The sequence below is a fragment of the Pan paniscus genome, chromosome 5 (assembly GCF_029289425.2).
Source record: "Pan paniscus chromosome 5, NHGRI_mPanPan1-v2.0_pri, whole genome shotgun sequence".
In the NCBI taxonomy this organism is placed as follows: Eukaryota; Metazoa; Chordata; class Mammalia; order Primates; family Hominidae; genus Pan; species Pan paniscus.
Window position 1 is genome coordinate 53,250,509 of NC_073254.2, and position 23,058 is coordinate 53,273,566.

Genomic DNA, 23,058 nt, shown 5'->3' on the forward strand with positions numbered 1-23,058 from the left:
TTGGATATTTGTCCCCTCCAAATCTCATGTTGAAATGTGATCCTCAGTGTTGGAGATGGGGCCTGGCAGGAGGTGTCTGGGCCATGGGGGTGGATCCCTCATGAATGGTTTGGTGCCCTCCTTGTGGTAATGAGTTCATGCAACAGCTGATTGTTTAAAAGATCCTGGCATCTCTCTCTTGCTTGCTCTCATACGAGGCCAGTTCCCACTTTGCTTTCTACCATAACTGTAAGCTTCCTGGGGCCGTCATCAGAAGCAGATGCTGGTGGTATGCTTTGTGTATAGCCTACAAAGCTGTGAGCCAAATAAACCTCTTTTCTCTATAAATTACCCATTCTCAGGTATTCCTTGATAGCAATGTAAATGGACTAACACACCTACCCATTCAATTTATTCTCTCCCCTTGCATCCAACTTCCATTTCTCTTAATTTTTTTCTTCCGTCTTTGCCCTTTTCTGGCTCACTCATTTGCTCTTCATTTTTTTTGGATTGTATTTTATTTATTTATTATTATTATTTTTAATTTTATTATTATTATACTTTAAGTTTTAGGGTACATGTGCACAATGTGCAGGTTTGTTACATATGTATACATGTGCCATGTTGGTGTGCTGCACCCATTAACTCATCATTTAGCATTAGGTATATCTCCTAATGCTATCCCTCCCCGCTCCCCCCACCCCACAACAGTCCCCGGAGTGTGATGTTCCCCTTCCTGTGTCCATGTGTTCTCATTGTTCAGTTCCCACCTATGAGTGTTGCTCTTCATTTTTGTACCAATTGATGGTCAGTTCATCAATAGAATTTCTTTTAAAATTCTGACAATGAAAATTCCAATTTCAAGTTCTCTAGTTTTTTTTTAATGCTATTATTATTATTTTTTATTTTTAGAGACAGGGTCTCATTCTGTTTCCCAGGCTGGCCTTGAACTCCTGGGCTCAAGTTACCCTCCCACCTTGGCCTCCCAAAGTACTGGGATTACAGGCATGAGCCACTGCACTTGGCCCATAGGTTTATTCTTTATCATATTTTTATGCTTGTGGTTTGAAATTTATATATAAATGTTATTTCTCTTTTTACATATAATTATTTCGTACCTATATTTATTTCAGGTAACAAATCAAATGGTAACAGCATGTAAAGCATATATTACTGATGGAGGATTAAACCATGTATGGGATCAGGAAACGCCAGTTGTACTAAAGAAAATTCAGGTTTGTAGAAGTACTTTTATTTTCATAAACTAAATCTTTTCCCATCCTGCCCAATTTTACTTTGTTTGTTCACAAAATATGTTAACTGAAAAAACTTCCTACAGAGTAGTGTTGAGAATATAAAAAGAATACAATTCTTATTATCTATTTCCCTTTATATTTAGTGCTTCTCTTAGGGTAAAATTTAATTCTCATCTCCTCCATGGCTGCCTGTGTTAGACTCCTGTGTGCCATTTCATACGCTCTGGCCCCTACATCTCATTCCAGCCTGTTACAGTTAAAATTTTTGCCTTTTTTTGCATTGGTTAGGATTACCGTGTATCCTTAAATAGACATGGTAGTAGTTGCCATCCTAATTTTGGTCCTGGTTTAGAAGACAGTGTTTCTAACATTTCCCCCATTTAGTTGGATGCTTTTGTAAGATTTAAATATATCTTTGATCAGATTAGTTTAGTACCAAGAGATATTTTTTAAAGTTATGAATGGGATTTGGAAAATTTTCTTCTGCATATATTTATTGAGATGCTTATAGAATTTTGCTCCTCAGTCTGTTAATGTGATAGATGACATTTTTAGACTTTCTAAAATTAAACTGTCCTAACGTTTCTGGATAAACTCAACTTGGTCGTGGTGTAATTATCTTTTTAAAAAACACTCAAATTCAGTTTGCTACGGTTTTGTTTAGGATTTTTGGAAGCTGTACTGGTGAGAGAGAGAACCTGTAATTTTCCTTTCTTATGCTGACCTTGTCTGTGTTTTTGGCATCAATGTCTCAGAATAAATGGAGGGTGGGGGGAAGTATTTTCTATTTTCTGAAAAAGTTTGTATAAAATTAAAGTGACCTGTTCATTGAAAGTTTGAAAGAAATGGCCATAGCAGGAAGGCTCCATCTGGAAGTGGTTATTGGTCATCTCTGTGTGCAGGTTCCCTGGTCTTCGTAGTGCCAAGGTGTGTGGCTTGAACAGGGAGGTCAAGTTTGAAAAGTGGCCCAGTGCCCTCCACCCAGGATGGGAACCATTATTCCCGCAGGCCTGGTGCTGACTGCCATCCTGGCCAGGGCACTGCTATCACCCTTGCTCTGACCTCTGAACTGGAGGATAAGAAGAGGAAGAATTGCAGTTAGTGTTTCTCTTGCTGAAAACAGTTGATCCCAAGGACTGGAAGAATCAGGATCATTATGCAGTTCTTGGACTTAGCCATGTAAGATACAAAGCTACACAGAGACAGATCAAAGCAGCTCATAAAGTAGTGGTTTTAGAACATCATGGAAAGCAGCCAGTGAACCAATAAAAGAAAGGGATAATGACTACTTCACTTGCATCACTAAAATTATAAAATGTATGACCCAGTGAAAAGAGGAGCATTTAACAGTGTAGATCATACATTTGGAAACTTAGTTCCTTCTAAAAGTGAAGCAAGGGACAGTTTCTTTGAAGTGTTTTTCCCACTATTCGAAAATAATTCCAGATGGTCCAAAAAAAGTTTCTAAACCTGGTGTTATGAATTCATCATTTTATTCCTTCTGGTATAGTTTTTATGCTTGGACAGAGTTTTCTTATTTAAATACAGAAGAAAAAAAAGCAGAATATTGTGACAAGAGAGGGATTGAAAAGAAGAACAGAGCAACAAGAGCTCAAAGAAAGAAAGAAGAAATGAATTGAAAACATTAGTTGATAATACACATACCTGTGATACAAGGATAAAAAAATTCAAAGAACAGAAAGCCAAGGCCAGGCATAGTGGCTCATGTCTGTGATTCTTGCACTTTGGGAGACCAAGACGGGTGGATCCCTTGAGCCCAGGAGTTCGAGACCAGCCTGGGCAACATGATGAAACCCTGTCTCTACAAAAAACTTAGCCAGGTGTGTTGGTGCGCACCTGTAGTCCCAGCAACTTGGGAGGCTGAGGTAGGATAATTGCTTGAGCCTGGGAGGCTGAGGCTGAGTGAGGTGAGCCGTGATCACACCACTGCACTCCAGCTTGGTTGAGAGCAAGACTCTGTTTCAACATTAAAAAAAGAAGAGAAAGCCGAGAAAGAAGCAAGATGGAAGAAGCAAGAGGCTAAAGAAAAACGAAGACAAGCTGAATTAGAAGCTGCTTGAATAGCTAAGGAGAAAGAAGAGGAAGTTAAACAATGAGCATTGTTGGCAAAGAAGGGAAAAGATATCCAGAAAAGAGTTGTTAAAAGGAAAAGACAAACCTTCAAATTTCAAGGAAGACCTGAAATCACTTTTTCTGACAATAAGTGGAGCAGCTTAAAAAGGTGGAAGAAGTGGAAAAACTTTGTGATAGGCTTCAACTAGCAAGTTTATATAGCACTTCAGTGAAATACCTCATCTACAAAAACACTAGGAATGGCTGCTCTTGTAAAAACGGAAGAAATAAATGAGCCAATTAGAACAGAGAAAGAGGAAGGGGAGGCTTGTGTGTGGCAAGCATCTAAGAATGCAGAGAAATCAACTGTCGAAGGTGGAAATGGCAGTAAAAATTGGTCAGAGGAGCATTGGTCTGCAGTTACTAATTAAAGCCATAGGCCCCTTTTCTGCATGAACAAATTCAATATGGGAAGTTATTACCAATTATATGAACACACATTCTTTTTTTGGAGTCAAGAGAACTTTTTTGGCAAAGAAAATTGAGCCTCTAAAAACTTGACCCTCATAAAAAAAAAGATGACAAAAAGGGCTTTGGATAATCTTTAAAAGAACATGGAATAGTCTCTCAAGTACATGAAGTAGGCCTCCTTCAGATGTACCTGAAGATGAGGAAAAATAGAGGGAGCAGTGCCTGGCGGGACAAAAGAGGACCTCAAGAAACAATATAAGGAAGTTGTTGAGGTGGTAAAGGCAATGAAATGCCCAGGAGCAACTGCTGAATGCAAATGGAGCCGAGAAATGACTTATGGACAGTCTTTGTTGTGTATGCATTTAAAAACTAAAACTGATAATTGGAGATGCTAAGCACCTTTTCAAATGCCTGCTGGCTATTTGTATGTTTTTTTTTTTTTTTGAGAAATGTCTTTTGAGGTCCTTTGTCCATTTTTAAAATATTTTTTTTTGAGATGGAGTCTTGCTCTGTTGCCCAGGCTGGAGTGCAGTGGCACAGTCTTGGCTCACTGCAACCTCTGCCTCCCAGGTTCAAGCGATTCTCCGGTTTCAGCCTCCTGAGTAGCTGGGATTACAGATGCCTGCCACCATGCCCAGGTAATTTTTGTATTTTCAATAGAGACAAGGGTTTCACCATGTTGGCCAGGCTGGTCTTGAACTCCTGACCTCAAGTGATCCTCCTGCCTCAGCCTCCCAAAGTGTTGGGATCACAGGCATAAGCCACTGTGCCTGGCCTCATTTGCTCATTTTAAAATCAGGTTATTTATTTTCTTCCTATTGAGTTGTTTGAGTTCCTTATATATTTTGGGAATAAACCTCTATTAGATATATGGTTTGCAAATACTGTTTTCCAATCTAGAGGTTGTCTCTTCACTCTGTTTTCTTTTCTGTGCAAAAGCTTTATAGTTTGATACAATCTCATTTGTTATTTTTGTTTTTGTTGCCTGTACTTTTGGGGTGACATCCAAAAAATCATTGCCAAGTAGCTTTTCCCCAACATTTTCCTCTAGTAATTTTACAGTTTCAGGTCTTATCTTTACATCTTTAATCCACTTTAAGTTGACTTTTGTATGTCATGTGAAACGATGGTTCAATTTTATTGTTTTGCATGTGGATATCCAGTTTTCCTAAGACCATTTATTGAAGAGACTGCCCTTTCCTCATTGTGTGTTCTTGGCACCTTTGTCAAAGATCAGTTGACCATAATGCATGGATTTATTTCTGGGTTCTCCATTCTGTTTCATTGGTCTATGTGTCTGTTTTTATGCCAGTACTATGCTGTTTTGATTACTATAGCTTGGTAGTATATAAAAATATACTACAGTATAAAATCAGGCAGTGTGATGCCTCCAGCTTGGCAAATTAAAAACCACAATGAAATATCAGCTCACACTTGTTAGAATGCCTATTACAGAAAAAGACAAATGATAACAAGTGTTGGTGAGGATGTGCATGCTCTTGGTAGGAATGTAAATTAGTGTAGCCATTATGAAACATAGTATAGAGGTTCCCCCCAATATTAAAAATAGAACTACCATATGATCCAGCAATCTCATTTCTGGGTAAATATTTAAAGGAAATGATATAACTGTCTCAAAGAGATATCTGCATTCTTATATTCATTGCAACATTATTCACAATAGCCAAGATATGGAAACAACCTAAGTGCCTGTTGACAGATGAATGGATAAAGAAAATGGGGTATATAGGGTATGTATGTATATATGTGTGTGTTTGTATGTGTGTGTGTGTGTGTATGGATACATATATATAATGGAATATTATTCAGTCTTTACAAAGAAGGAAATATTGTCATTTTTGACAACATGGCTGAACTTTATTTCATTATGCTAAGTGAAATAAGCCAGACACAAAGACAAATACTGCCTTTTTTCACCTCTATGTGGAATCTAAAAAAGTCAAACTCTTAGAAGCGGAGAGTAGAATGGTGGTTACCAGGGGCTGGAGAGGGATGGCACAATGACGAGATATTGGTGAAAGAGTACAAATTATGCAGGGTGAATAAATTCTGGAGATGTAATATACTGTATGATGACTATAGTACACAATACTATTTTGTTTCTGTTTTTTGAGACAAGGTCTGGCTCTGTTGCTTAGGCTGGAGTGCAGTGGTGCCATCTCAGCTCAATGCAACCTCCACCTCCTGGGCTCAAGCCATCCTCCCACCTCAGCCTCCCTAGTCACTGGGACTACAGGCATGCACCATGTATTGTATACTTGACATTTGCTAAGAAAGTAGATCACACCCCCCACCCCAAAAAGTAACTATGTGAAGTGAGGATGTGCTAATTAGCTTGATTTTGGAACATTTCACAATGTATACATCTTTCAGAACATCATGTTGTATACCTTAAATATATATAATTTTTATTTGTCAATTATACCTCAATAAAACTGGAAAAAATAAAACTGGAAATACTGAACAAAAAGCGAGTCTGATAGAAATCATCTGTTAAGCATCTAGGATCGACATTTTCTTTGTGAAAAGATTTTTAATTTCCTGCTTCTCTTTTTGTATAATTAAAAATTTTTAATTATGATAAAAATAGCATAAAATTTACTATTTTAACCATACAGTTCAGTGGCATTAACTACATTCACAGTGTTTTGCAGCCATCACTGCTATCCATTTCAGAACTTTTTCATCATTCTAAACTGAAACTCTGTAGCCATTAAATAATTCCCCAAACTCAGGCCAGACGTGGTGGCTCACACCTGTAATCCCAGCACTTTGGGAGGCTGACGCGGGCAGATCACCTGAGGTTAGGAGTTCAAGACCAGCCTGGCCAACATGGTGAAACACCGTCTCTACTAAAAATACAAAAATTAGCTGGGTGTGGTGGCAGGCTCCTGTAGTCCCAGCTACTCAGGAGGCTGAGGCAGGAGAATCACTTGAACCTGGGAGGCGTAGGTTGCAGTGAGCCAAGATGGCACCATTGCACTCCAGCCTGGGCAACAAGAACAAAACTCCATCTCAGAAAAAAAAAAAAAAATTCCCCAAACTCTCTGCCCTAGCCCCTAGTAACTTGTATTGACTGTCTGTCTTTATGAATTTGCCTATTCTAGGTACCTCAAATAAGTGGAATTAAACAACATTTGTTCTTTTGCGTCTGGTTTATTTCACTTTGTGTAATATTTTCATCTATGTTCTAGCATGTATCAGAATTTGATTCCCTTTCATGGCTGAGTAATATATTCCATTGTATGTATAGTCCATATATTTTTATCCATTCCTCTGCTGATGCACATTTGGTTTGTTACTACCTTTTGGCTATTGTGAATAATGCGGCTATGAACATTTGGTGTGTAAGTATCTGTTTGAGTCCCTGCTTTCAATTCTGCTGGGTATATTCCTAGGTAGAAGGGAAATTGTTGGGTCTTATGGTAATTCTATGTTTAACTTTTTGAGTTCCTGCCAAACAATTTTCCACAGTGGCTGCACCATTTTACATTTCCACCAGCAATGCAGGAGGGTTCCAATTTCTTCATTTCCTTGCCAACACTTTTTATTTTCTATTATTTTGATAAGAGCCATTCTAATGTGTATGGAGTGAAGTGACATCTCATTGTTGTTTTGATTTGCTTTCCCTAGTGGCTAGTGATGGCTGAGCATCTTTTCATACGCTTATTGGCCCTTTGTACATCTTTGGAGAAATATTTACTCAGGCCCTTTCTCCATTTTTGAATTGGGTTGTTTGGGTTTTTTGTTGTTGTTGTTGTTGAGTTGTAGGATTTCTTTATATATTCTGGATATTAATTCCTTATCATATATATGCTTTGCAAATACACTATTGCTTATTTATCTATTTATTTATTTTGCTTGTTTGTTTTGAGACAAAGCCTCACTCTGTCACCCAGGCTGGAGTGCAGTAGCCTGATCAAGTTCACTGCCTCCTTGACCTCCTGGGCTCAAGGGCTCCTCCTACCTCTGCCTCCTAAGTAGCTGGGACCATGGGTGCATGCCATCATGCTTGGGTAATTTTTTTATTTTTGTAGAGACAAGGTTTTGCTATGTTGCCCAGGTGGTCTCAAACTCCTGAGCTTAAGCCATCATCCTGCCTTGGCCTCCCAAAGTGCTGGGATTACAGGCATGAGCCACCACACCCGGCCTGTTTATTAAAAAAAACTATTTAACTATACTTTCTATTTCTTCTTGAGTCAGTTTTAGTAAGTTGATATTCTTGGGGAATTTCCCCAATTTGTCTAAAATTTGTAATTTATTGACTTATTGTTGATAATATTATCTTACTAAACTTTGTCTTACTATATAAGATGTCTCCTTGTTTACTAATATTATTTATCTTCTTTCTGTTTTCCTAATCATTCTTGGTCCCCTCATACCCAGATTCAAAACAACTTATCATCTTCCTAGGAGTTTCTCATTTCTGTTGTTTTTATTGCTACTTGCAGGATTCCATGTTTTCCTCTAGAGCTTCTCTTGTTATTTTTGGGAATAGGAGTCAGAAATTACTCCCCCCAAATTTGCCAATTGGCAGGAACCATAACTCTTTACATAGAATTTAGCAATGTGGTCTCATTATTCTTTTAAGGTCCTAAAGATTACTAGCGATTTACTGACTGAATTAGAAATGGGAACTTGGTTTTCTGAATTCTAGTTCAATGTTTCTATTACATCTGAAATGTTTTCAGGAAACTTTCAGTGTATACTTTTTAGGAATAATTTTTGGATGAGTTGGAGGAAACAATGAGAATTGTTACTCAGAATCTTATCTGAGAACTGTTATTCAGAGCCAACTTATTAAAAAAATTTTTTTATTATACTTTAAGTTCTGGGATACATGTGCAGAATGTGCAGGTTTGTTACATAGGTATACACGTGCCATGGTGGTTTGCTGCACCTGCCAACCCGTCATCTGCATTAGGTATTTCTTCTAATGCTATCCCTCCCCTAGCCCCCCAAGCCAAGTCATTTTTGTTGAATGAGTGAAAAATAATCAGAGACCTCAAAGAGAGCAATGATAATTGTTTTGGAGATTGTGATAGAGGAAAGAATGAGGCCAATTATTCTCAAATCTGAATATTTATAGGAATCACTATAGGAGAGCTAGTTAAAAATATAGATTTCTGAGTCCCACTTGCAGAAATTCTGATTTAGTGGCTGCAGTGGGCAGAATAATGGCCCCCAAAGATGTCTGTGTGCTTATCCTCAGAACCTATCCATAGGTTATGTTACATATGGCAAGGGGTGATTAAGGTTGCAGATGGAATTAAAGTGCTGATCAGCTGATATGGGGATTACCCAAATGGGCCCAATGTTTAAGGGTTCTTATGTGGGCAAGAGGAGGCAGAAGAGTCAGAATCTGAGAAATGGCGTTATGATAAAGATTTGACTGGGTATTGATGGTTTCAAAAAAGTTTAACATTAACAAAAAAGATTTGGTGTTTAGGAAATGTTAGCTTGACATAATAGTTAATTCCTACTCTACCCAGCAATCTTATTCTCTTTTTTATTTCTATTATGTTCACAAACCAGACCAGTATATCTGTAGTCAAATATTAGGATTTCAGCAATGTACTCATCAAAGACTTTATGACCTTCTTTTGGAAAAATGATTGTCAGATGATAGCTTCGTATGACAGAAACTTCATATTTTATATACCTGTGCATAAAGAATGCTGATTCTAAGATGGATGCGAACTGAATAGAGAAGTCTTGATAGATAATTTCTGGACCTCTTGGGAGTTCTAATTGTCATGAAAATGTAAAAACAAACAATATATGGTATGCTTTGATGTAGGATAAGAGTTAAAGGAAAACAATGAGGATGAATAAAAGTGAGGTTGAAATGAGGATGAAAATATGGTATAAATAAAAAAAAACTATACAGATTTTCACAGTTTGATCAGTTCTGTGTGAGGGTAGAGTTTTTGAATTTTCGATTCCTGAACAAATGTCTCACTTTCTTTTCCCTATTTCTTTTACTTTTCTCATAGGACTGCATTTTTCTATTCAAGGAATATCAGGCATCTTTTCATAAAACAAGGAAACTGATTTCAGAATCCTCAGGGGAAAAATCTTTTGAGGTTTCAGAAATGTATATATTTGGAAAATTTGAAGCTTTTTGCAAAAGACTGGAGAAGGTAAGCATTATGCAGTCATCGTACCCCACTCCACACCACACCTTTTTGGTGATTTTGTACTTTATGTAGTGCCATTGAGAATTATTGTTCCTGATCTCTTGTCCACTATTGTTATGACTTGTCTAATATTACTTATAGGTCACTGCATTTTATTATAACTTATTTTTTCATTCCTGGTTACTGCCTTCTGCCAGTAACACAAACACTATGGTCAACTTTCACATCTCTCAAGACCTCAGTTTACCTCTACCTATGAAACTTCAACTTAAAAGGCTCTGCTTTTAACTGTTATATTAGGCTGAGAAAAAGTATGAGATGAAATACCTGCAATGCCTGATAGAAGTCAGTAGTTGTGGAATCTCCGGATGTATAAGCATGTCCTCTTTCTGAGCCAGTGTATATGGTGTATACATAAACATTGTGTGGGTGATATCTTTTCTGGACAGACATAGGTTTGATTAATTTATTAGGACTGGTTGGGAAGGAGTGACATTTTTTGGGGGATATAGGCCAGCCCATATCAGAGACTTCTTGGAGTCATCCTTTGAAAAGTCTGTAAAGATCTCATTTAGGTATTCTTCCCCCACCTTCGCTAATTCCCTGGATCCTGCTAGTATTTAGAATCTTGTTCATCATTTGTTGGAAAGTAATGCGGAACATTACATAGGTTGAAGACCTAGACATGTTTGGAAGCCTATTTTTATTAGTAACTTCCTGATCAAGCCAGGACAGGAAAGTATGAGTAATGAACAGAACCAAGTTGCTGAGTGGGATCCTTCATACATACTTCTTTGAAGCTGTTTTTTAAATTTGTTTCTTTAACAGCTTTATTGAGACATAATTAATATACTATTTACCCACTTACAACTGTACAAGTCAATGTTTTCTAGTGTACTCACAGGGTTGTGCAATCATTACCACAATCTAATTTTAGAACATTTTCACTCCCACTAAAAGAAACCTTATGTCCATTATCAGTCACAGCGCATTCTCTCCTCTCCCCAGTTTTAAGCAACCACTAATCTACTTTCTGTCTCTATAGATGTACCTCTTCTGGACACTTTATATAAATGAAATCATACAATATGTGGTCTTTTGTGGCTACTTTCACTTAGCATAATGTTTTCAAAGCTCATCTATATTATACCATTTTTCAGAACTTCATTCCATTCATCATTGAAGAATATTCCATTGTACGGATAATATCACAGTTTATTTTTCTACTCATCAGTTGATGAACATTGGGATTATTTCCTCTTTTTGGCTATTATGAATAATGTTGCTATGAACATTTGTGTACAAGAGTTTGTGTGGGCATATGTTGTCATTTCTCTTGGGTATATGTGCAGAAGTAGAATTGCTAGGTCATATGGCAAATCCATGTTTAACTTTTTGTTGATAACCCCAACTATTTGCCAAAGTAGCTGCATCATTTCGCATTCTAACAGCAAAGTATGAGGTTTATGATTTCTTTTTTTTTTTTTTTTGAGATGGAGTCTTGCTCTTTTGCCCAGGCCAGAGTGCAGTGGCGCGATCTCGGCTCACTGCAAGCTCCACCTCCCGGGTTCATGACATTCTCCTGCCTCAGCCTCCCGAGTAGCTGGGACTACAGGCGCCCGCCACTACGCCCGGCTAATTTTTTGTATTTTTAGTAGAGACAGGGTTTCACCGTGTTAACCAGGATGGTCTCAATCCTCTGACCTCGTGATCCACCCACCTCGACCTCCCAAAGTGCTGGGATTACAGGCGTGAGCCACCACGCCCAGCTGAGGTTTATGATTTCTTCATATCCTTGCTAACATTTGTTATTATCTGTCCTTTTGAATTTAGCCATTCTACTGGGTATGAAGTGGTATCTCATTGAAGTTTTGATTTGCATTTCCCTGAGGGCTAATGATGTGGAGCATATTTTGATGTGCTTTTGCCCATTTGTATATCTTCTTTCAAAAAACATCTATTCAGATTCTTTGCATATATTTAACTGAGTTATTTGTCTTTTTATTGTTGAGTTGTAGGAGTTCTTTATATATGCTGGGTATAACTTCCTTATCAGATATATGATTTACACGTATTTTCTCTTATTTTTGGGTTATCTTTTCACTTTCTTGATGGTGTCCTTTGAAGTACGATAGTTTTTAATTTTAATGAAGTTCAATTTATCATGTTTTTCTTTTGTTTTCTTTGTGTTTTTGATGTCATATCTAAGGAAGTGTTGTATGGGGCTGTTTTATGCACAATAGATTTTTTTAAACATTTTTATTTATTAAATTAAAAAAATTGAGATGGGGTCCTGTTGTGTTACTCAGGCTGGAGTGCAGTGGCATGATCATAGCTCACTTCAGCCTTGAACTCCTCAGCCTTCTGAGTAGCTGGGACTACAAGCATATACCACCATGCCTAGCTAATTAAACTTTTTTTTTTTTTTTTTTTTGTAGAGATGGGGTCTTGCTATGTTGATGAGCTGGTCTTGAACTCCTGGCCTCAAGCAGTCCTCCTTCCTCAGCCTCCCAAAGTGCTGGAATTATAGGCATGAGCCACTGTGCTCAGCCAATAGGGATTTTTTGGGGGGCAAATGTTCAGTTAGGCTACTAGCACAAGTCAAATTAATAAATAGGTCTCATTGGTCAGGACAAAGATGCTTAATGTTCTGACTCCACTAGAGCAAAAACCTGGAGGTGGGTCTCAGTTACCCCTATTTTCCTGGAGCCAGAACCCTTGCCCACCTGGGTGTCGCTTTGAAATTTGTAGTTTCAGGACTAAACCTTATTAGTGGTAAAGATCTTTGGGGGTGGGTCTAATGCTGAGTAGAATGGTCATCCATCTGTGAAATAGCAGCCCAGGAATTCCTCTGATGCTAGAGGAAGTGGTCTGTAATGACCAGCTGCATCAGCTGCACCCACTCTGGTCTCTGGAGAAGCCCTGCCTCTGGTTTGAAGAATACAACTTCAAGCCACAAGTGCTCAGCAACCAGAGCTAAGGTAGCACCCCCTAGAGGCCTTACCTGAAATGCATCCTGATTGCTAGGTTATCCCAGCTCCTCTGTGCTAAGAACGACAGACCGGCATCTTTCCCATTGGATAATTGGTGGATATTGGTGTCCAGACTCTCAAAGGTGGGGCTGGCGAACTTAACCCTGAAGTATGTCCAGGATTTTACATAATCCACAAGAGGTGGTTACTGAGCTGCCCAGGTGGGCTTCCTCTGATGAGTGGGGTACGGAAGGGGCCACTGTTTGACTACCCTTGTGAACTCTTGCATAGATGAAGAGGAGAGCCAGAAGTGTGCACTAAGAGCCTATTAGGGAAGGCCGAGATTCGAAGTCGGAATGACCAAGTGGCAAAGTTGAAGGGCAGACAAGACTGAGGTTGGGGTTGGAGAGCTGAGATTTCAGAGTTAGACAGATATGTTGGGGCCCTTCGAGGAGTAAGTGAAGAAGGCTCTAGTGTGTCAGTGTTAGGATGCCTGAAACACATCTTTTTATGGCAGGTATAGACTTGATGGTGCACTGAATCCTAAATAGCAAGAACGAAATGTGTGCAACAGTCTTTGCTTCTTCCTCTTCCTGCCATGTAAATTTTGGTGAATATTGGTGTTTCCCAGAGCTCTATCTTCAGTTTTGTTTTCTTCTCACCCTGAACATTTGTGGGAGAGAAGAGAAAAGGTGGAGAGCTGGTATTGCTGGGGGAGATTTGAGGATCTGGAGCTAGTAGGTGAGGTAGGGTCTCCACTCATGGTGATGCTGAGATAAGGGAATCACAGCAAGTCGAGAACTGGAAAGGGTGCAAGGTTGGTGAGCCGGAGGAGAGACTCTGCATTGGTGGTGAGTACTGAGAGATTGAACATTGATAGAGAGATGTTGAAAAAGCCAGGGCCAGGACAAACTAGCAGGAGCATGGTCTTGGTTGATTCCCACAGCTGGCTTTATGTTGCTCTGTGTGGTATGGGGACAGAGGGTACACTGGCTAAGTTTGAAGGGCAAGCATGGGACTGACCACCATGTCTGCCTCAGATGACCCCTCATCCAACCAATCAACAAAATAGAGGACATGTTAGTGACAGGAATTTTGTCCTAGTCTCTGGCTGTTGGAGCCAGGTGGTAGAGTAATGAGGTAAGGGGTAAAGGAAACAGTCTTAGCAGGTTAGAATAACAGAGCAAGCCAGTAGTAGTTTGCTTTTGCTCTTTAAAGTAGGTGAGTGGAGTATATGTGTTAGGAGGCGACCCAGATAGTTCCTGTGTTTATATAGAGCATGCGCAGCATGCTGTAAATCCCAGTGGCCTGTATTTCCTCCATGTTTGGAGTGGCTTCTAGGATGATAATGGTTTTTGGAAGTGTATGGAAATAGTGGAGTAAGAGCAACAGTTGCTTTGAAAATAGTCCTTCTGGGTGGCCATACACAGGGATTCATATGAATTCTGCTGGCTATGTAGGAGGATCAGTGGTGTTGTCTTCATGGTGTGTGTGGTATTTGGAAGATTCTCTGAAAATAGGTTTATTCCCTTTCTGGCCATTGGACCAGCCCTGGAGAGCATTGAGCATTGTTCTCTAAAGCAGAAATCAAAATGGGGAAGTGTAAGGAAGGAGTAGCCTGTGGACATGAATTTTTTGTTTGTTTGTTTTGGTGAAGTAGGTGGTGTCAGGTTGAGACAAAGACAGCCATTTCTGAAATGAAGTCCACTGTGAGGGTTTCCCAGGTCTCATCAGGGGTCAGGAATGATTGCTGCCATTATTCAAGCTTCTTGGACCAGTCTTTTACCGGAACACAGGCGGATATGTGCTAATGTTAATTGTCAGAACTATAGTGAGGGCCAAACAGCATGGTAGAGCTTTTGAGTCCAGTAATCCAGTGAAATGATTTTCAGAAAATCCTCAAGAGACCACAGGATGAAGCTATTTAGTCAAGTTCCCCGCCACCCTTGAAAGACAAGCTGATTAAACTCTGAAAAAGGTTGTGAACTCTCTCTGGATATGATAGAACATCTTCTGTCTTAGTCTAAGAGTAAGAATGACGGGTGACAGAGATTTGTCTTCTGTTTTATCTCCTCTGGTTGGTTTTAGCGAAATTATTCTAGGCCCTGTTTAATGGTTTGTGTTTTATATCAATGATTCATTAAGAGCTTATTTTAGGGAAGTTGCCTGCTATCTCATTTAAAAAAGCAAAATAACATTTCTCTTTTTAAGATTACAGAAATGATAACTGTTGTGCAAACATATTCAACCTTGAGTAATTCTACCATAGAAGGAATAGATATTATGGCAATAAAATTCAGAAATATATACCAAGGGGTTAAGAAAAAGCAATATGACATTCTGGATCCAAGAAGGACAGAATTTGACACAGATTTCTTAGATTTCATGACAAAAATCAATGGTTTAGAGGTAAGTAATTATACCTACTTTTACTTAGTAAAGCTGAAAAGTAGTCAGTAGTACTATCTGGTACTTTTTGTAAATATTCACATGTAGTAAGTGTTTCTATATTTATGATTTATTTTAAGTTCCTCTTTCACATTGACCAAACATATTTGCAGTGTGAGTAACTTTTAAACTACTCCACTAAAGGGTTTTTTTTTTGAATGAATAATGAGCATATCCAATAAAAGACATCAGAGAGTAACTAGAAGCCCAAAGGGCTTTTATAGCTAGGATTCTTTTTTTTTTTTTTTTTTGTGAGATGGAGTCTCACTCCATTGCCCGGGCTAGAGTGCAGTGGAGTGATCTTGGTTCACTGCAACCTCCACCTCCCAAGTTCAAGTGATTCTCCTGCCCCAGCCTCCCAAGTAACTGAGGTTACAGGTGCGTGCCACCACGCCTGGTTAATTTTTGTATTTTTAGTAGAGACAAGGTTTCGCCATGTTGGCCAGGCTGGTCTTGAACTCCTGACTTCAGGTGATTCACCCACCTCGGCCTCCCAAAGTGCTGAGATTACAGGCATGAGCCACTGCACCCAGCCTCATTTTTAATATACGTTAAAATTTGTATTTGCTTCTTGTGCCGAGGAGCCAATATTATTTTTCCAGCTCAAGAGAGCATTTGTAAACATTATTCTTTATCAAGTGTGATGAGATTTGAGAACAGATTAGGAAGATGGATCACTCTTCCTGTGGCCTTATGCTTTATGCCTGCATTCTCTCTGCAGCTATAGAGGGCAGCTCTGAAGAGGCATTCATATCCTGTGTGTCATAGATTAAGAGACACCAGATGGATGAAGGGTAGTCAGAAAGTATGTCAGATGAGACTGTAAGATGTTTTTCTCTCACCTTTTGGGCTATATGACCTCAGTTACTCTCTACTGTTAACTGAAACTACTGTTAACCTACGTTTAGCCCAAGGGAATGGTTTCCTCTTGCTGCAGAATTTCCTGGAGACACAAGCAGGGAGAAGAATATACTTTGTACACTTTTTAAGTCTGATATCCTTGCCATGAAAGTGAGAAAAATCAGATGTTTTTCTCAAGTATTTAAAAAATTCTTTAAAAACTACATTACATGTAACCTGGGCAATATAAATATATAAGAAAGATCCTAAAATTCTACCATTCTAACGATAACACTTTTTGTGTTTTGGCATAGATTTCCTTTCAGTTTTTGAAACTTAGACTCTTTGATACGAAGATATATTATATTTTAATTATTACTTTTAGTGTTTGGCTGGTTAGGTAGGGTGGAGTTTGCTTCCAAAATGCTTCGAAAGTTAAATCTTTATGGCAATGGGAATTTTTGAAAAACTTGTTATCTCTTAAATTATTTTTATGATTTATTAAGAAAGATTATATGTTATAAAGGCTTTATTGTGGACTTAGATTCAAATTTTAGCTTTCAGTAAATTACAGCAATATTAACCTTTTAATAGTTAAATAATTTACTTGAGGCATCAGTGTTTTAATTTTAATTTTTCTTCGTTTTCCAATGTTTGATTTATGGGTGTGGTGTATATTAATAGACCATACCAATATGATCTATACATACAAATAATTTGCAGAGAATGGTTCAGTTCGATCTTTTGGGTACCGGGAGTTTGGAGTTCACTGTTAGGGATGGTGGGAATATTTATTTATTTTTATTTTTATAGAGACGGGTTCTTGCTATGTTGCCCAGGCTGGTCTTGAACTCCTGGCCTCAAGCTATCCTCCCATCTCCCCCTACAAAAGGCTGAGATTACAGGCATAAGCCACCACTCTGGGCCAATGGTGGGACTCTTGAAAGAACATTTTCTACTTCTTGTACGTCCTTAGCAGTGGCAAAGAGGTTTCTGAGAGCAGCAATGTCAGAAAATGACATCTGCTGGCCCTGGTGTCTATAGTGTCATTACACTACTCTACCTGAAGTTCTATATATCCCAAAGAAAAATGCTTGTAAGGGACCTTCACTCCTTTTGTAAATTCTCTAGATCAGAAATATCCAATTGGTAATGACCTGCAAAGGCAAACCACATGTCACTTTAATTTTTCTAGTAGCCATTGAATAAAAGTAAAAAGAAGCAGGTGAAATTAATTTTAATAAAGACTCTATTCAACCCAATATGTTAAATATTTTAATGTCATTAATATGAAATCTTTAATGAGATATATTGCATTCTCTTTTTTTTACTAAGTCTTTGAAATCTGGCATGTATTTTACATTTACAGACATCTTGCTTCTAAGTAGTGACATTTCAAGTGCTCAGTAGCCACGTGTGGCCAAAGTCCATCATACTGGACGATGCAGTTCTTGATGCTTAGATGGTAGATGTGTTTGAGGCTTGAGGCTATCTTAATTCTGTAGGAAAGGCATTAATTGTTGTTAAACAAAACCAATCTCTTTAACACCAAAAATCATTTAAATATTAATATTTTATTTTAGGTACAAATACAGGCATTTATGAACAGTAGTTTTGGGAAAATCTTATCTTCTCAGCAGGCTCTTCAGCTACTTCAAAGGTATTCATAACACTTTAAGCAGTGTAGTTTCTGGGGGGAATAACTTTAAATCTGAAAATACAATTTCAAATTAGGATGTTGTTGGAAATCTGTCCTACATAAACCTTAAAACTTACAAACATAAACTTTTCAATTACCACTAAATAGACTGGTAAAAATTTGAAATAAAGAATGATATGTTCTAATTGCATTTTTTTGGTAGCAGAAAGTCTTTCAACAAGAAAATGAAATTATTTCTCATGTTTCCCCTCCCTGCCCCCAGCCATGTCATATGTTTGGGGTTAATTTTATAGGTATTGTTGGAAAGAGAACAAATAATGTTTACTTCTACATACTGAAAGAATTTCCGAAAGTGAGGTTATCTAAGAATAATAGATTCCAAAACTTTCCATTTTCCCTCCTGAGGGCTCCTGCACCTTAAAAGAAATTGTGTATACTTAAGGTGTATAACATGATATTTTTAAATATGTAGTGAAATGGTTACTACAACCAAGCCAGATAACACATTCATCATCTCACCGAGTTATCTGTCCCCCACATTTTTTTGTGGTATGAACAGCTGAAATCTTCTCTCCTTTAGCTTCCTTTCCCTCTATCCTAACAGCACTACTCTCTCAAAGGGCGAGGAATCCCAGATTAGAGGGCTGAGCGGGACTAGAAGCCTTTCCCTTTCAGCACAGGGAGGGCTCAAGACCTGTGTCAGGGACGCTTGTGGAACTCTTCCCTGAGAGCCAGCAGATCTAGTGTTGGGTCTGGCTTTGCATGGTTCCACGGCTGTAATGATGGAGACCTGGTGAGACCATTGTAAAAAAAGTCAAAACAGAAATAACATAATTTTGACATGTGACAGTACTGCACAGATGGCAGGTACCATTTTCTTGGCGACTTCTGTCTCTGTCTCTCTATTTCTCTCTGTCTCTCTCTTTCTGTCTCTCTCCCTCTCTTTTTACCTGTAGTATGCTGATGTCAATTCATTTTATTACCAGAATGTTGTGGTTTTTAGTATTTCCTGTGTGTCATTCAGTCTCTGAATGGAAGTGACATTTAGCTGACAAAGTTGTTTTTGTGATTATGGTTAAATGGTTATATGGAATTATATGGAATTAACACTGGCAGAGGGAGAGTCAATGTGTTCTCTTCTATCTTTGCTAAGCCATCTCCTCACTCATCTTGTAATCTGTTTGTCATTTTCTCAGGGTGTCTTACTTGAATCCCCAGACTTGTCTAGGTCTCTCTTAGTTATAGGCATTTCTGACCCATTTGTAATTTAAATAATTATTTTTGTTACTCTTGGCAGATGTCTGTCTTTTCCATAAGATAATTGTGGGTTCCAAGAGAACTAGGACTGTACCTCCTATCTTGCTCATTGCTTTGTCCTAGGACAACGAATGAGGGCTGGTATGAATATTTGTCAGATGAATGAATGGATGGTTAGTATGACAGCAAGTCTTAAGTATATTTCTCATTTACTTTTTAACCATTCAGCTTTGATTACTTTTAGGTTTCAGAAGCTGAACATTCCCTGTCTGGGATTAGAAATAAACCACACAATAGAGCGTATTCTTCAGTACTATGTGGCTGAACTTGATGCTACTAAGAAGGCAAGTGTCATGTTTATAAATAAAATGGTACATTAGCACAAAAAGAAAAAAAATCTGAAAATATTTGCCATCATTGTCTCATGCCAAGCTTTTCAGAGTGATTCTTTCACTGCTAAGGAGCATTGACGCTCCCTTCTGTGTGGGAAGGTGCTTGACAGTGTATATTGCTGGACAGCCAGATTTACTCCTCTTTGCTGTGATCTTACCAGTTATCGCACCATTATTTATTGAGTAGGAAGTCCTTTTCTCATTGCTTGTTTTTGTCATTGCTGAGTGTGTACCCAAAGGAATATAAATCATTCTGTCATAAAGACACATGCACGCATATGTTCATTGCAGCACTATTCACAATAGCAGAGATATGGAATCAACCCAAATGCCCATCAGTGGTAGACTGGGTAAAGAAAAGGTGGTAGATACACCATGGAATATTATGCATCCAAAAAAAAAAAATGAATGAGATCATGTCCTTTGCAGGAACATGGACGAAGCTAGAGGCTATTATCCTAAGCCAACTAGTGCAGGAACAGAAAACCGAATACCACATGTTCTCACTTATAAGTGGGAGCTAAACATTGAGAACACATGGACACAAAGAAGGGAACAGTAGACACTGGGGCCTACTGGGGGGTGGGAGAAGGGAGAGGATCAGGAAAAGCAACTAATGGACACTAAGCTTAACACCTGGGTGATGAAAAAATCTGTACAACTAATCCTCATGACACGAGTTTACCTATATAACAAACAAACAAACATGTAACCCTGAACTTAAAATAAAAGTTAAAAAAAAACTATCATATTGCCCCCGTTTTCTGGTGTGTGTATAGCAAAGCCCGTTTAAGTTAGTATTTTTGCCTATAGAAATATGGGCTCTAGATACTATTATGACAGATATTAATATGTAGCTATGTGCTCCGTTTGAATACCTCCTTGAAATTTGGGATAAGGGCAGAAAAAAAATACATGTAATAGGAAATAAAGGTGAAGAGAAAATTAAGTGTCGTATATGGTCAACATCATTGTTTCAAAATCTCAGGTTACCTCGGATGTGCATTTACATATTTATTGACTACCTACTGTATATAAAACATGAATAATGATAAAACAATACAAATATAGCTGTATATATTTTTTGCCTTCTCCCTTGTATTGAATTCAAACATTAACATCAGATTTTTAATTACAGCTTTATCATTCTCAGAAAGATGACCCCCCTCTTGCTCGCAACATGCCCCCTATAGCAGGAAAAATACTCTGGGTGAGGCAGCTCTATCGCCGGATAAGTGAGCCCATCAATTATTTCTTTGTAAGCCAAGAATTAAATTTTAATATGTGGATTTTGGTGGTTTTAATATAACAAATATATCGTATCCTATAATATTTGTGTGCATTAAAGTAGCCAACAACGAGCCAATTCTTTTACCAGGCAAGGAAAATTTAGTTTATAAATATACTTGAGAGAGACAAAGTCAATTCCTTCAGGTTTAGTAGATAAGCCAGTCTAATTACAGTTATCTCAAAGTCAGTGAATCTTATAATTTTATGTCTTTTAATAACACAGGACACTTTGTAAAGCCTTTTAAAAAGTAAAAATAAAAAATTTGAAAACAATAAAGTACAGGCCTAGCACAGAAGCTTACTTCTGTGTATGGGCAGATAGGTCACTGATACATACTCAGTGAAGGTGAAGATAAAGCCAAAGAGTGTATTCCTGTATGAAGAACTGCCACTGAGAGCGGAATATAATACAGTTGATTCATTCTCTATGTCCTTCAGATTATTAGATTTCTGAAAAACAGGACAGTCTTGGGCCCTGTTGGCATTCTGAAATTGCCAGTTTGTCTTTTCTTTGTCCTTATTATTTTCTTAAATTTTATTTAAGAGGCAGAGTCACAAGGCGGAGTTGGTTTGCTTGATCTCGTGTCTTTTGCTGAAATATAGAACAATATAACTACAAAACAGTAGTTTTGCAAGTAATTGTATTATTTCAGCATTATTAAATATGAAGATTCTGTTGTTTCTCTTTTGCTGCCATCATTTGTGTCATTGTTCTGAATATTAAAAAAAAATTAAAACCCTGAGTCCCTACTCGGGGGACTCAGTTGCTGATTGACTTTGTGGTGAGAGGGCAGAGATTGCCCTGTTTGACATGTGAATCGAAACCTAAATCTTTTGATTTTTAAATAAAGAAATTTTATTTTTTAAATATTTATTTATTTATTTATTTATTATGGAGTTTTGCTCTCTCGCCCAGGCTGGAGTGCAGTGGCGCAGTCTCGGCTCACTGCAACCTCCGCATCCTGGGTTCAAGCAATTCTCCTGCCTCAGCCTCTGGAGTAGCTGGGATTACAGGCACCCACTACCATGCCTGGCTAATTTTTTTGTATTTTTAGAGAGACAGCGTTTCACTATGTTGGCGAGGCAGGTCTCCAACTCCTGACTTCAGGTAATCCACCTGCCTTGGCCTCCCAAAGTGCTGGGATTACAGGCGTGAGCTACGGCACCCGGCCAAGAAATTTTATTTTTATCGTTTGATACATGGTTACCTTTTTTTGCGTGCTGGAATTTAGGAATTTGCCCTGTTATTCATGGTTCAAGGAACATCAGTCAATTATATCTTGTCCAGAACAGTGGGATGGGATCAGAAAAGGAGGTAGAGACACTGAATGCCTGGGGCAGGCTGTGGGGCTGGAGACCTCTCTCTTTCTAAACCCTTTGTTTCCTTTTCCAGTCTTCCCTCTATATACTGATAATGTTTCCCTACTTCTGCTTCTTGCTGATATGGCCTTCCCCATCTCTGTTTTACTGTGAGGCAGAATCTAAACTGGTAGCATAATTATTTGATATCATTTTACATATAAGTACTTTCATTATTTGGTTATAAAAACATTCAGCAGTCTTTTAAAGTAAATCTTTTCCCTTAAAAAAACAGAAAAACTCAGACATTTTATCAAGTCCGGACGGTAAAGCTGTCATCCGTCAGTATAACAAGATCTCCTATGTGCTGGTGGAATTCGAGGTGGTCTATCACACAGCCTGGATCAGAGAGATTTCACAGTTGCATTACGGTGTGTATAACACTGCCATGAGCCTACAAAGTAGGGATTAGGTGATTTTGAATGAGTTCATAGTTCTGGAGAACTTTTTCCATCCCTTCCACATAATCTTAGGATAGTTACAATTTAGATTTAGGGATGCTACAGTGGTTTATTTGTTTACAGTTGTTAATAATATTCTGATTTTATAAGTGAAAATGATCATGACCTTGAAGATGACATACTTAACTTAGGACTTTCCACCAAAAACCAGTATTTGAAAGTAAAAATATCTTTAGGGATATTTCTCCAGACTTTATGAAAGTGTTCATATTCAGTTGTATCATGGTATAGATTCAAATCTCAGTCCCATTCTGGAGAGAAAAAATTGCATCCTGCCTTCTTTCCTCTCTCCCTGCTTCCCTTCCTTCCTGTGTCTCTCCTTTACTTTCTCCCTTTTTTGTTACTGAATTTAATTTCAGGTTTGAGCTCCAGTAAATGAAGCGTTTTAGTGCACTGTGTCTACGTGCCTCTGAGGGGAGGGCTTATGTGTTGCCAAGGC

The 23,058-nt window shown here is 38.2% G+C and overlaps 1 protein-coding gene and 1 pseudogene across 1 annotated transcript in view; both read left to right on the forward strand.

Annotated features, from left to right (window-relative positions):
- Positions 1-23,058, forward strand: part of DNAH8 (dynein axonemal heavy chain 8) — a 332,740-nt gene that overhangs the window by 50,234 nt on the left and 259,448 nt on the right. Inside the window, exons 11-17 of the mRNA XM_055113566.2 lie at positions 1,113-1,214; positions 9,797-9,943; positions 15,124-15,321; positions 17,784-17,860; positions 19,362-19,461; positions 20,648-20,767; positions 22,394-22,529. Of these exons, the coding sequence (XP_054969541.2) occupies positions 1,113-1,214; positions 9,797-9,943; positions 15,124-15,321; positions 17,784-17,860; positions 19,362-19,461; positions 20,648-20,767; positions 22,394-22,529 (880 nt within the window). The remainder of the gene's footprint in view (positions 1-1,112; positions 1,215-9,796; positions 9,944-15,123; positions 15,322-17,783; positions 17,861-19,361; positions 19,462-20,647; positions 20,768-22,393; positions 22,530-23,058) is intronic.
- On the forward strand, positions 2,081-4,572 carry LOC103786151 (dnaJ homolog subfamily C member 2-like; annotated as a pseudogene).